A 14,896-nucleotide genomic window follows, 5' to 3' on the forward strand; every position below is an offset into this window, starting at 1 on the left:
AATGTCCTTCTATGGCAAAAACTCTATTTATTTCTGTATGTTCCCACCTCCTTCTCCATAGCTTGTAACTGTTTACTGTGCTGCCATGTAATAGCTGTATTACTAATTAGCTGATTGTGTAATCTACAGCTTTGTTACTGTTCAAGAAACATCTCGGGTGATTCCAGTGAGAGATATCGGCAAGTGAAAAGTGACACCTGTTGTAAGCTCTTGTGGAGACACAGTGGGCCTGATTCATTAAGGAGTGTAAATGCTGATTCGAGACATATTTTATGTAAAACCGCACTGCGCTTGCCTAGTTCCGGAGCATACGCCAGATCACGTAGCAACGTAAAACTCATCTTCGAGCGCAAAGGACCCTTACTTCAGCGTACAATTTCATGGGCAGAGGGGAATGAGCATATGCACGTAGTCAATGTACAATAAGGACCTGCCGTAACTAACCTTTTCTCTCCAGTCAACTTTCTATCAAGTAAAGAATAGTGAAAAGGTCAGTCTACATTCTGATAAATGAGAGGTATAGATTACTTTCTCTGCTAAGACAAATATTCCATCTTTAATGTGGATGTAACACAGCACTGTCCAAAATTGTATTGTCTGAATATTATCGTTTATATAGCGCCACCAATTACGCTGTTCCAACCAGGGCCTGATTAAGGGTTCAGGCCGCCCAGGGCTAATACGCTTGTTGTGCCCTCTTGTCTTCCACGACAGGCTAAAGGTAAAAACAGACTTGTCTTTATTTTAATATCAGCCCCCCCCATCTATGTTCACATTAAAGTGTTTTCGAAACTCAACTCCACTTGGCTTTTTAAATGGGCCACGACACTGTATGTCACTTATTTTGTCTTCATTAAAATCAGTACTGTATGGGAATGGCTGCCAAACTTTAGCCCGGAAGGGGGCAAAACTCGTCTCAGCAGTCTATCAGGAATAATTTAAAGGAAAATAAATGCATGTAGCCCAGTGACCCAGCTCAAGGTAGCCCACTATGGGACCGTCCCGGGCGACATGTTCCCCCCTGCCCAGCCAGCCCCTGTGTATATCAGAACGGAGGTGTGAATGAACACTACTGAGAGCGAAGGCATGGGGGGGATTTGTCACACCTGCTACCATCTCAGGATGACTCATTGTCTTCTGCCTTTACCATGGGAACACGTCAAGATTAGAACATTTCTACATTTTTCTTTCATGTTTTTTTTTTTCTTTGGGAGAACAACTATTATCTTATGTTTAAAATTAGTTATACCTCTCCCTGTCACAATTTTTCATCCCCAAGAATCTTGTGCCCCCCAAAAACCTTGCACTTAGGCTGCAGCCTAGTCAGCCTACTGGATAATCAGGCCCTGGTTCCAACCCCCTCCCCAGCAATACAAAACCTAAATTGCCATTTGGGCAACCTGGGTCTGAGGTGAACAGGAATAAGGTTCAATTGTCTAACATAATTCTTCCTTACCTTTTGACAAAGGCATTGGGGTCTTCCAGTTCGAAAATAGAATTCATCAACTAACTTCCACTCTATTAGTGAAAGAAGGCAAACAGAGGGGACACAATGTGCTCATGATTCTGTGCAGCAATTGAACCAGTCTCTAAGATAAAGTATGATATTTATAGGATTGCCCTTTTAATAGGAAACTGCTTCCATTTATTGTGAAAGTGCAAAATGTGTTTTAGCTGCCAGAGAAGCCCCAGAAGTGAACAATACTGAAAACTGCTGGCTTGCACACTCCTACTCAGTCTATTTATGTATCCTTAATGAATACCAATTTCTGCATTAGTCACGCAGCATATACATCCCACATGTGGGATGGCGTTACTGACATACTGACGTGCAGCACTACATACACAAAAGCCATTGTTCACTTTTGTAAGCATCATTATACTATACAGTGCAACGGATGTGCATTTTCTTCCTGCCAAAGGTTATGTGCAGCTAAAGGAACTACTAAAAATACAAATATTTATTCACAATATATTTGTTCGGTTGTAAAGAGAGCAATACATTTATTTATTTGCAGAGATTCCTCTATATCAGGGGTCAAGGAACTTTTTTACTTTTTACCCCCAAATATATTTAGATACGCCGATATTACCCCTCTTGATTTGAAAGGAAGGAAATAATATATTATTAATTATTGGAATTCAAAATTTCATTGAATCTATTCAAAATTTCTTTAAAAGCTTCACCTTCAAAACTTCAGGTTTTGGAGAAATGATGTTGCTTCATTTTTGATAGGAGAGCATCAATATTGGGGCATTTTGATGTCAGAGCAATTTGGATACAGTCTTCAGCGTTCAATCGATTTCTCTGCTTTGTTTTTATGTTCGTTAGAGTGGAAAATCCTTGTTCGCAAAGGTAGGTTGTTGCACAAGGCAGCAATTTTTAACTGCCTCTTCATGTGCAATTTTGAATGCCTTTGCAGCTGTTGACAGATCTGCTTTGTTTTCAAATGCAATACGTGCTTCATTATTGCATCGAAGCTCAAGAAGTGCCTCTGCCAACCCTTGAGGCTCTTCTGGTACAACAGCAATTTCACATTTAAAGGGGTCTACAATCCAACTGACAGCATGTGAACCGGCAGCATTACCCCCAGGAATTTAATTTTTACCCCTTTTGGGGTAATTTACCCCTGTTCCCTGACCACTGCTCTATATAGTCCCTTGCTGTGAGCCACCAGGTGCAATAGAGTATTTCACTCTGTTGTTTCAGTAATGTATATTGTGTCTTCCTGTCTATGATTGTTAATATTATTATTATTATACGTGTAAAGTGCCAGCCTATTATGCAATCTTTACTATCCCTAAAGTATAAAATGAAGCTAAGCAGGTGGAATCAGATGTATAAAGGGTCACATGTTCCCAGCGTATAAATTAAAGGAGGGACAATGAGACAAAGGTAGAAGAGAAGACAATTCTTGACACATGTAATTCTTCATAGAAACGTTTAATTAATAACTAAAAATGTGGCTGAGAAGATCAGACCTGAAGGTAAAAAAGAAGTCACATATATTAAAGGTCACTATGAAAGTGCAAAATTGCAGAACTACAATGCTACATCAGTTTGTGGTGCTACATCAAATCTAAGATAATGTACGAGGGCACAACAACGGTATATTATGTAATACCTGAACATCTATCGGACTGAGATATAATAGGATGATAGTGGAAGGGGTCTGTATTAAATATCAGTCATCTGTGTCTGACATTTGCATTACACACTAGTCAGCATTTAATGGGGTCTGTATTGTTCTCTAGCCACAAGTCACTGAAGTCTATATTGTCCACTACCAGTCTGCATTGTACTGGGGTAGCCAGAATGAAAACGACATATTATTAGGTGCACCAGAATAGGCAGGGCATTGTACAGGCTTAGGCAGACTAGGCACTACATTATACTGGGTTCACCAAAATAGGATCTACATTGCAGTGGATTCAATAACACAGGCTATGCATTGTAATGGGGCCACTAGAGACTCGATATTGTACCATGGCTCACTAGAGTGGGATTTGCATAGTATCGGAGTCACTAAAATAGAATAATATACTATGGTCTCCAAAACAGAATCTGCGTTGTAATTAGGTCACTAAAATAGGAACTGCATTGTACCAAAGTCGCTAGATTACATTCTGTATTGTACAAGAATCACTTCAATATGTTTTGCATTGTACCCATCTAACTATAACAGGCTCTGCATTATACTATGAATACCACAGGCTCTACATTGTACTATGGCTATTAGCACGTACTCTGCATTGTAATGTGTAAAATTAATAGGTTTTATTATTGTAACTTGCATCTGTCCTTTAATACCTTAATGATAACTTGTTTTCTGTCCAGTGTGCTTAACATCTGAGCTAGTGGCAGGTGCAGGACAAGTGGAATGACTTTAAAATTGCATGAAAACCTTCATTTCAGCCATGGAGTGTAATGCATTCTTTATTAGCAATTAAAAACAAACATGTAGTCCATCCCATGATACACTGTCTCACTGATCAGGGTGAAACAGGAGAACACAATGGTTGGTAGTAGACTAGTTGTCACTGAACCATTACACTGTCAGATCACCTTTTGTAGGCTGGTTGCTCCATGAAATATCAGTTTCTCTCTGGTCATTGTACACTGGATGCCTTCCTTGTTTATCCTACATCACTTTAGATACTAGGAAAGACTATAGTATAGTGAGAATGAACCTGTTTGTGACGATGGTCTTTACTTCCACTACAGCCTCAGTTTGTCAGCGTGTTCATGAGTCAACAATTCTACCTGTCATTGTGGACTACTGAATTTAGGGAAATAATACATTACTGCAGGAACCTCACTGGACAAAATGAAGGCTCATTTGGCAACTCTATACGGTTTAACATGGCTTATTGCAACAATTCTGGATCTGAAAGGTGAGCTCAATTATTTGTAATTATTACAAGCAGCTAATTTATCTTAATCAGTTAATTGGTTCTTAATCTGCTATCTGTTCTAATAGAGGAGCATTCGTTGAATATAAAGTATTATGAAACGTGACTGTGAGAGGCAGGTAATTGTAGGCATAAATCTTTGTAAAGTATATGTTGACTACAATGCTGTTATAGTAAAAATGTATTGCTGTGGTTGAATGTGGACGTAATTAAAAATGCAGAGATGCATCTGAGAGAAGAGCAAATAGGTCCCAGAGATAATGTATATACATTACTGAGAGTTCTCATTGTTAGATATAAATATAAAATTATATATTATGTACGAGCAATCTACTGACAAAAAAAGAAAGTTTAATTATGACTCTTTATATTTTTGGAGCTGAAATTATCTATAACTACTGCTACTATGTGTAAACCAAAGGCCTTTTTACTAAGCATAAAATTGCCGAGGTGCAGCATACAATACTAGTAGTCCGGGATTTGGTGTAATGTTTTTACTCTTTTTGCCATTAACATATCCAGTTGGACCTGAAATCTCAGAAAAGTAAGCACAGATTGATTTTCTTTTCTGTTCCAAAAATCAGAATGTGGCCATGTACCTTTTGTAATGTCCATAATTATCGTTAACAATAAAGATTGTCCAACGAACAAAGAGGTTTAATAGCAAAATATAACAAAGTATAACTGATATATATGCTTGCACACTGGATCAAAGGTCAATTCAAACGATGCTTCCCCAAAAATGGGGGCAACTCATTTCAACAGCTGTGTACGGGTCTTGCCTCAGGGGACTGGCAAAAATCTGGTTTGAACTAACCCAGTACTTTTGAGTATTAATCTTATACTAATCATAACTAGACATGGGCGGGCTCGGTTTCCAAAAAACCGAGCCCACCCGAACTTAGGGGATCTGAGTACAGAGCTTTTGCGCTTTTTCGTATTCCAAAATGAGGCAAAACGTCATTGTGACGTCGTCGGATCTCGGATCTCTGATCTTCCGAGTTTTGGAATCTATAAATGTCGCCCTCCATGGCGATCAAGCGCCATTTGAGAGAGGGATACAGAAGGGGTAGGATAGAGTGTAGAGCAGTTGAACAGGCAAACGTACAGAAGTGAAAGAGGATGGTAGCAGTGTTCAACAAAGCTCCAATGCTAATTGTCATTGGTGAAATCCAAATATACAAGTCCTTGCAGGCTTTTTTCTGAATTTGCACCAAAAAGTGTAGGGTGTTATATACACCCAAATACAAGAGCTGTGTTGCTAATTTTGTCATTGCTGAAATACAAATATACAAGTCCTTGCAGGCTTTTTTTTTGAATTTGCACCAAAAAGTGTAGGGTGTTATATACACCCAAAGCCAAGAGCTCCATTGCTGAATTTGTCATTGCTTAATTACAAATATAATATACTAGTCTTTGCAGGTTTTTTTCTGAATTTGCACCAATAAGTGTAGGGTGTTATATACACCCAAATACGAGAGCTGTGTTGCTAATTTTGTCATTGCTGAAATACAAATATACAAGTCCTTGCAGGCTTTTTTTTCTGAATTTGCACCAAAAAGTGTAGGGTGTTATATACACCCAAAGCCGAGAGTTCCATTGCTGAATTTGTCATTGCTTAATTACAAATATAATATACCACTCCTTGCAGCCTTTTTTTTCTGAATTTGCACCAAAAAATGTTAGTTGTTATCCAAATGGATTCACAGTAGTACACAGAAGAGCAGGAGCAGCAAGCAGCTGCCACCAGTCCTGATGATAGTAATCCCTGTACGTCATCTGGTAAAGCCTATGTAAAAGTACATAGTCTTTTTAAGTCAGGGAAAATAAACATAAAAGAAAACACCTTTTACCGTGGTGAAGAAGAAAAGGGCTGGAATCCATGAAAAGTTATCTGCCAGAAATTTTTGCCAACATGCCATTCTACACACGCTACACACGCTGTGACAAAACAAGAATGATGCCTTCGCCTTTCTCTATGAGTGCGAGATCTAAAATTGTTACTAAGGCATCTTCTTGTAAGGTCACTCGTGACCAAGCAAGACCAAGTAATTTCGGACTCCAAAAGTGGTGCACAAATACTGTTACGTGTAAAAGCTGTGCTGGAAGAAAACATAAGGCATTAGAGGAAAATGTATGCTCAGATTCATAAATGACACCAATCCTTGAGGAGAGTCCATGCAGGAGTGCTATGTTAATCGTGACCATTCAGATAGTGTATCCATAAAGAAGGCCCCTTTCAGCATTTCTGCAGATGTGTGCCTGAACAGCCCGAGTGTATCCAGTGATACACCAATTGAGGATGCCACTTTGGAATTGGAACAGGATGAGGGGGATATTTGTGTAGCCGACGAGGGTACTAATGAGGATGTTGATGAGGATGATGTTGTTTGTGTAAGTCCTGCACCAGTGGAAGCAGTTCTGGCACGTGATAAGAAGAATCCCATTGTCATGCCTGGGCATAAGACCAAAAAATCCACCTCTTATGTGTGGAATTATTTTTACCTATATCCTGACAACAGTTGTCTAGCCATTTGTAGCGTTTGTAAAGCCACAATCAGTAGAGGTAGGGACCTTAACAATCAAGGAACCTCATCCATGTCACGCCATTTGAATCGTGTCATGGCAAGCTGTTGGGAAAATAATGTGAGAGGATGATGTACACACTGATGAGGGTAAGGATGAGGCTGAGGATGATGACAACAACATCTTCCCACAGTAGAGTTAATTAACAGCACTGTAACCTTAGGTGGCTTAAGGCCATTATTACCTTGTTTTGTGGGGGCCCAAACAAACCAAGCACTTCAGCCACAAGGAGTGGCACTTTTGTGGCTGAAGTGCTTGATTTGTTAAAGTGTGCATGTCCTTTTAAAGATCCAACATAAGGGTGGGTGGGAGGACCCAAGGACAATTCAATCTTGCACCATTTTTCCTTTCAGCTACCACTGTGTGCCAATGTTACCTACATGTGCTATATATTGTTGTGTGCTTAGCTAAAATCTTAGACACCCATTGATGATGCAAATGACTCAGCACAACATTTTGACATCAGGTCTTGTCTACTGTAAAAGTATTGACCAGAATTAGTGACACCTCTGCTGTAACTCCACCTGAACCTACTATCAACTATCAACATCCGTAGAATGGTGGTGGATTAAAAATACAGAGCCAAAACCAAAGCCAAAACACACGAGGGTGGTTTTGCCAAATTCAAAACCAAAATACATATTTAACCTTTATACGCCCATGCATACGAATCACATTAATGCAGGAAACTATAACAACCCATATTTATTAATTTAAAACAACTTCATCCAATTAATTTAGCACTTTTACCACTGCTCAAAGTGTAAATCTGTAATAAAGTCATAGCAACCATTCAGACATTTACTTTCATTGTCTAAGTTGCACTAGACAGTCAACCGCTAATTGCTGATTGGTTACTATAATTTTAGAGCAGACTTGCACAATGGCGGCATTTTATCTGGCATGAATGGAGACTGTTAGTGTGGTTGGAAAATATGTGCACACACTATCTGATTACATGGTGTCTGTTCTCACCTTTAAGATGTATTAAACAACATGCCAGATAATGACTCAAACAATTCGGATTATGATTGGGCACCGCTGTAGTTATTATGGCTGCAATATTGGGCGGTATGTGTGGCTAACATTACACAAGATTGTAACTCATTCCTATGTATTTGTCTCAGTTACGGGTAGCCGTACTCGGTAATAACTAGTGGGCTTCACGCAATACTTGCTTCTCCAACCTGTGGAAAATTTTCAATATCTGCTGCAATATTTCACTCTGGAAGATATGCAATATTTGAACTTTAAGCATTTTAACTAACATAGGTAGGATATTTATCGGATGCAATTCTATAAAACAGAAGACTTAGAAAGTACCATTACAAAAAAAACAGTGAGGAATCTGTGGCCTGCATGAAAATCAGAATATTAGCCATTACACATTTTTGGTAGATATGTTACAATTAAATAGAAGATAGATTTTATAAGTATTTTAATGAAGCTGATTATTTGTGGTGTTCTTGAGTAGCTGTGATATTCCATTGCATGTTTACTATAGTTTTTAGTAGTATTGCGCAGTCAGACCAGTCTGTCTCTATAGTGTATGTTTGAGGCTGAATATAGCATGGCAATATATCCCCTTTTTTTCATGTACAATGTAGGTGTGGAGTCTGCAAAAGGAAAATACGCTCAGCTGTTATTCCGAGAATTGTTTGAGGGTTATTCTAATGCACTGAGACCAGTCGAAGATACTGATAGAGCATTAAATGTTACCCTACAAATTACCCTTTCTCAGATCAAAGATGTGGTGAGTATGTTAACTGGGACCAGTGACAAACAACATTAATAAAACACAGTGCTCCCAATTCATGCACTTTAATTCTGTTCATATTTTTGTCAAGTTGGACCATACCAATTCATTGGACTTCCATTCTTGTTGTCTGTCCCCTAAGCACCATAGGTGACCACCTTGGTTCACCTAATAGTAGTGTTGGTCCTGATTGTTCACCTCGTTTAACAAAGGGAGACACTAATGGTGTTATGTAGAAGTCTGATTACTTTTGCTAGCAACAGAATTGTTTAGCTGTCTCCCCAAGAAATGTAAACAGGTTTTGTTTTCAGTATTTCCTTTCATGTTGTCATATGTTATATACTTACCAAGTCAGATAAGCAAAACCTTGAAAACTTGGCCTGTTGTGTCTAATGGAGGAGATGTTTGAGAAACTCAATCAACCAGGACTTCTTGAATTCTGCCCTGTTCATATGTCTTTCAGGATGAAAGGAACCAGATATTGACGGCATACTTGTGGATCAGGCAGAGCTGGTATGATGCTTACCTGACATGGAACAGAGATGAGTATGATGGTCTGGATTCAATCCGCATTCCAAGCAACATGGTGTGGAGACCAGACATTGTGCTGTATAACAAGTAGGTACTGATCTCATCCATTTACATAAGAGTTCCTGGAATGTGTATATGGCATGTTAGTAGAGCACTGGTATTCATACACCATACTAATACCACGTTCACACTGCCGCCCTGTCAATATCACAGGTTTGCATCCCAGCTCATCAGACCCTGTTCACACTGCAACTTGGACCCAGGAAATTCCCGGGTCAACCCCGTTCATATAGAACCCGGGTCTGCCCTGGCAACTGTGAGTCATCACAAGAGGAGCTTTGATTGGATGACAAAGATGACCTAATCCCCCCAATCAGCTCCTTTCTGTGAGACCCGTGTTGAAAAACCCAGGTCGCACTGTTCACACTGGCGGCTACCCAGGACAGAGCCGGGAATAACCCTGTAAAAGTCCTGGGTCTAATTCCCGGGTCATCAGACCCAGGTAGATGCAGGGACCTCCATTCACACTGAGCCACAACCCAGGTCGTTGGGGCTCGCCCCGGCAATATCCCGGGTTTTTAGGGCAATGTGAACGTGGTATTAGATACTAAGATAGAGTTCTTGCCTTTATACTACTCTCTTTTTTTTACTACAGCAGTCTTAGTTACCAGAATATATGCATGTTATCAACTATGTAGGATACAGCTCTTGGCAACTTGTAATACAATGACATTTTATTCCTTCAAATATAACACTCTGAACTACACATCTGTCCTTCACTTCTTTCATTTAACAGGGCAGATGATGAATTTTCTGAGCCGGTGAATACAAATGTCGTCCTGCGTTATGATGGCAAAATTACTTGGGATTCCCCAGCTATCACCAAGAGTTCCTGTGTAGTAGATGTCTCCTATTTCCCCTTTGACAGTCAGCAATGTAACCTGACCTTTGGGTCTTGGACCTACAATGGTAACCAGGTGGACATTATAAATGCTATGGACACTGGGGATCTGTCCGACTTTGTGGAAAACGTGGAATGGGAAATGCATGGCATGCCAGCAGTGAGGAACGTCATTAGTTATGGCTGCTGCTCGGAACCTTACCCTGATGTCACCTTCACTCTGATTCTTAAGAGGAGATCATCCTTTTATATATTCAACTTGCTGATTCCCTGTGTGATGATATCCTTCCTGGCTCCACTAGGATTCTACCTTCCTGCAGACTCCGGGGAGAAGGTCTCCCTGGGGGTGACCGTTCTCTTGGCTCTCACTGTCTTTCAGTTAATGGTGGCAGAGAGCATGCCTCCCTCTGAAAATGTGCCATTAATAGGTAAGTGCTGACTGACCTGTTAGAATACAATTTAAGTCTTGATATACAGTAATTTTTCCTGTACAATAAACATTATTTATATGCAAATCTTTAGACGCTCTCTGAAATCTTTAGACGCTCTCTGAAAACACATACTATTCACACTAATACACCCTCACAACCGTCCCAATCTGCACTCTGAGCCACACTCACTCCTTTGTTTCAGCTGTTATTATCACAAATTCAGGACCAGATTTCGCAAGGAATCCTACGCAGGCTCCATTCTCAGAATAGTCACTGGGGTGGCTGTTCCCTTCATCCCCTCTTTCACTGTTACCAACCTTTGTAAATAGTCTTTACTGGCAATATTATAAAAATGACTGACAGCCAGCATTTGTTACTGATGAATTATTCTTATTCTTACACATAGCAGGAACATACTATGAAACTTTGTACACTGAAAGTTTACTTATTCCTATCACCCCTGCCATCATTTTGCTTACAATCTAATTTTCCCTACTATAGACAACCTTGGGCCAGTTTAGTTTGAAGCCAACTGACCTACCAGTATATTTAGGGATTGTGGGTATAAACCAGAGTACCTTGAGGAAACATGGATGAACATACACACTTTAGACAGCTAATATATTGCAAGGCAGCTTTGATAAACACGGTGTCACCATGCCACTCAAAAGTCAGAGGAGGTAAGAAAGGGTATTACTAGCCTACTGTGTCTCAAGATCACTTGTTTGGTACTAACAGTATCTATGCAATATAGTAATATACAGACAATAGCTATTTTTTCTGACCTTTACATTCTTTTTACTGATGGATGAAAATTTCACAACATTTGTACTGACTGTCACAGATTAAGGGCTACATTTACTAAACTGCGGGTTTGGAAAAGTGGAGATGTTGCCTATAGCAACCAATCAAATTCTAGCTTTCATTTTATAGAATGCACTAAATAAATGATAGCTAGAATTTGATTGGTTGCTATAGGCAACATCTCCACTTTTTCAAACCCACCATTTAGTAAATATACCCCTAAGGCTTTCAGCTCAAGATGAAAACATCAATGGCTGCATCAGTCTTTGCCGATCACTGTGTGAGCACTCAAGGGCTATGATTAGACTGAGGAGGCAGCAATAGATTAAGACTGCACTTCAGTAAATAAATGCTTGCTGCCTATTGTCTGCAGAGCGTTCAATCACTGATTGCCTACCCACTCCGTCTAAAATTTCCACAAGCACAAGGTGCTCAATTGTCAATACAGACTCAGCATGGCTGAGGGGCAGTCATAGTATTGGAAACATCACTTTACCCTTGATAACATGTTCCATGTATTCTACAAAAATGATAAAAATAACTATTTATGGAGGGAACTGTTATATTGCATATCAGAAATAACCCATGGTTTATATAATAATAATAATAATAATAATAATAATATAATAATATATAAATTGTCCCACAAAAATAAAATAATATCTACATAAATACTGATACTCCAATAAAAAAAAGTTCAAGAAAAAAAAGAAAAAAAGAAAGAAAAAAAAGCCCACTACTATAATGTTCAATACCCATGTTCACCCTATAGCCCCAATAACTTTTTTACGCCCCATTCTGATCTTCCTTTAAGGCCTTGCACTTAAAGGCACCGATAAGACACTGGTAAGGCATCTGTGGTGTGTCGTACTGAGGGTTCTTTCAATGTACTGTAAACACTCAGAAATCTAGGGTTCCATGTAACACCCTGAGAAATGTCTGCTGAAATACAGTAATCCCATTCAGAAGGTTTTATTTAAGTCTTGCTAACTATGTGATTGGTTTAGGTACTTGCGTATTCTTTTTTATTTCAATTAAATTATTTATACCTATTAATCTGAGCCCTTTCCTTGTTTAAACACTGCCATAATAGTTATTAATTTTTAGCTAATAAATTAAAAATTGTATGTTTTTTCTATTGGCTTGTGATCCATTCCCAGTGATGCTCTTTTTCTATGCTAGTTAAAGCATGTAAACTGACAAGGGGATAGAACCTTTTATTTGCTATGACCCCATACCCATTTGCACCTGCGCATCTGGGGCTTCATTTTGGATGCACCGCACTGGCGCATGCTCTGAAGAGGCCCCAGCTCTCCTCTCATGCATACAGTGTGAGCTCCTCGGGGGTGTGACTTGGCTCCAATTCAGCTGTACCTCCTTCAGTGGGAGTAGTTACACCTTACATCGCTGTAAGTAGCTTACCCCTTCATACCCAAACCTCCCCACTCTTACGATTTAGGCTTTGTCCCATTTTCCCAACACTCTTGTCCAGCAGGTCAGGAAGTTGGGAGAAATCTTCCATTCATGCAGGGCAGCGGTATAACGTACACCAGACAATAAATGGGTGCAGTGCAAGAAGGGGAGGACGAAGCCTCGTGATTCAAAAGTGCTAGGCACGCCCCTGGTTTGTGGTCATGCCACATTGCGAATGACCACGCTCACATTGATTGAGATGTGATCACGCCCTACTTGCAGCATGGCCATCCCCCTATCCTGATTACTGTAGCTACAAAGTCTGCGCAGGTATACATACCTACAAACTCATTTAACCTACTCCTACTCTATAGCAATCCCTCATTAATTCCCTATTCATATACACTCCTGGCCATCTAGTTAGAAAATCCAATGAATGGGTTGATTGTTTTTTTTATATATGTTACAGAACATTTTTTAATAATAAATCTTTCAGTAGTGTTCCTTTTATGTATAGTATTCATTTTATGTTTTGTTGGAGTGTTAGTAATATATTTGAATGGCCATTATTATGTTTTTTTTAGATGTTCATATATATTGTAGGATAAACATGTCTTTGGAGCATATACATAAAAAATATATATTTAACATTTAACACATTTTACTTATTTAGGTAAATATTACATAGCAACTATGACCATGATTACAGCATCCACAGCTCTGACAATTATCATCATGAACATCCACCTGTGTGGAGCAGAAGCAAAGCCTATCCCTCGGTGGGCCAGGATCGTCATACTCGACTACATGTCCAAGATATTTTTTGTATATGACGTTGGCGAAAACTGCACCACTTCCCAGGATGAATGTGACACAGTTTCGCAGGACAGTGTTCATTCCTATGATGAATACGATAAAGACCAAGATGTCTTTGACACCTTGAAGTGTCCCCTTTCTGGTAGAGACGACTTTGTCTGTGACATTGACATTCGTACGAAGCTCAATGGTCGTGCTGTCGGAAACAAGGGAGGAGAGATTGACGTCCCAGATCATCCATACTGTAACCACTGTATCCATTATAGAATCCTAGCAAGTAACATTGAATACATTACTAACTGGTACAGAGAGCAGAAATCGATTAGCGCCAAGGGGATTGAGTGGAAGAAGGTGGCCAAGGTGATGGATCGGTTCTTCATGTGGGTCTTTTTCAGCATGGTCTTTTTTATGAGCATTTTAATTATTGCGAAGGCTGTGTGACACCATTACTGGGCCACAGAAAGCAATGCTTAGCATTTAGGAACTGAAAATAGTGACAAAAGCGTTTATATAGGGCGTAAGAGCACACTTAAGATACTACATTGCAGCAATGCTATACAGTATTATGAAACCTTGTATGGTTAATACAGATAACAATGGCAGTTTCATAAATGCCTTAAGGGTCCAATCACAACTATTTGCTTTTTTGAGCCTTTCAGATGTTAATAACTACATCAAAAAGGCATTAGGAAAATTAAGAGTCATTGGCACCGTTCCCATTATTGTGTTCTAAAATGCTGCACTTTAAATTTTATAATTACAATTGTTACGGGATGGTTGGCACCCCAAAAGTAGTGTTAGGAAGGATTCTACAGACCTGGTGGTATGGTAAAGAGGCAAAGGTCCCCCCAGTAGTGTTGGAATAAAACAAAGAACACAGGGCTAAAACTGCTTAAACTTGTGGGTTTATTCTCTTTGCTTGTTTTATAAGGCTTTACCACAGCAGCAGATAAGTAGCGTAACAAACTTTTCCTTTAGCCAGTGCTATAACCTCTCAATAGCAATATTATACTTCCAGTCAGAGGTTTTATAACACAGTTTGATGTCTCACTTAAATAACTTGAACATAGCAAAGCAAAATAAACTTATCTGTCTTCATACGAGTCCTGCTGACATCTCAGTGGCAAGATAGGTCTTTCCTATACTGCAAAGGTGCCTCTTTCTGGGCTGGCTGCACACATCCCTCAGGACAACAATTCAGCCATAGATTCAATGGCTCTTTGTGGGAAGATCCTCTATTAGCTC

The 14,896-nt window shown here is 39.4% G+C and overlaps 1 protein-coding gene across 1 annotated transcript; it reads left to right on the plus strand.

Moving 5' to 3' along the window:
- The first annotated feature begins 4,328 nt into the window (after positions 1–4,328).
- On the plus strand, positions 4,329–14,169 carry CHRNA9 (cholinergic receptor nicotinic alpha 9 subunit). Its single transcript, XM_075180623.1, has 5 exons — positions 4,329–4,395; positions 8,607–8,752; positions 9,219–9,373; positions 10,083–10,615; positions 13,509–14,169. Exons 1-5 carry the CDS (start codon positions 4,329–4,331, stop codon positions 14,090–14,092), a joined length of 1,485 nt encoding a protein of 494 aa, XP_075036724.1. The 3' UTR covers positions 14,093–14,169.
- Positions 14,170–14,896: the final 727 nt, after the last annotated feature.

The sequence above is a fragment of the Mixophyes fleayi genome, chromosome 1, assembly GCF_038048845.1.
Source record: "Mixophyes fleayi isolate aMixFle1 chromosome 1, aMixFle1.hap1, whole genome shotgun sequence".
Classification (NCBI taxonomy): domain Eukaryota; kingdom Metazoa; phylum Chordata; class Amphibia; order Anura; family Limnodynastidae; genus Mixophyes; species Mixophyes fleayi.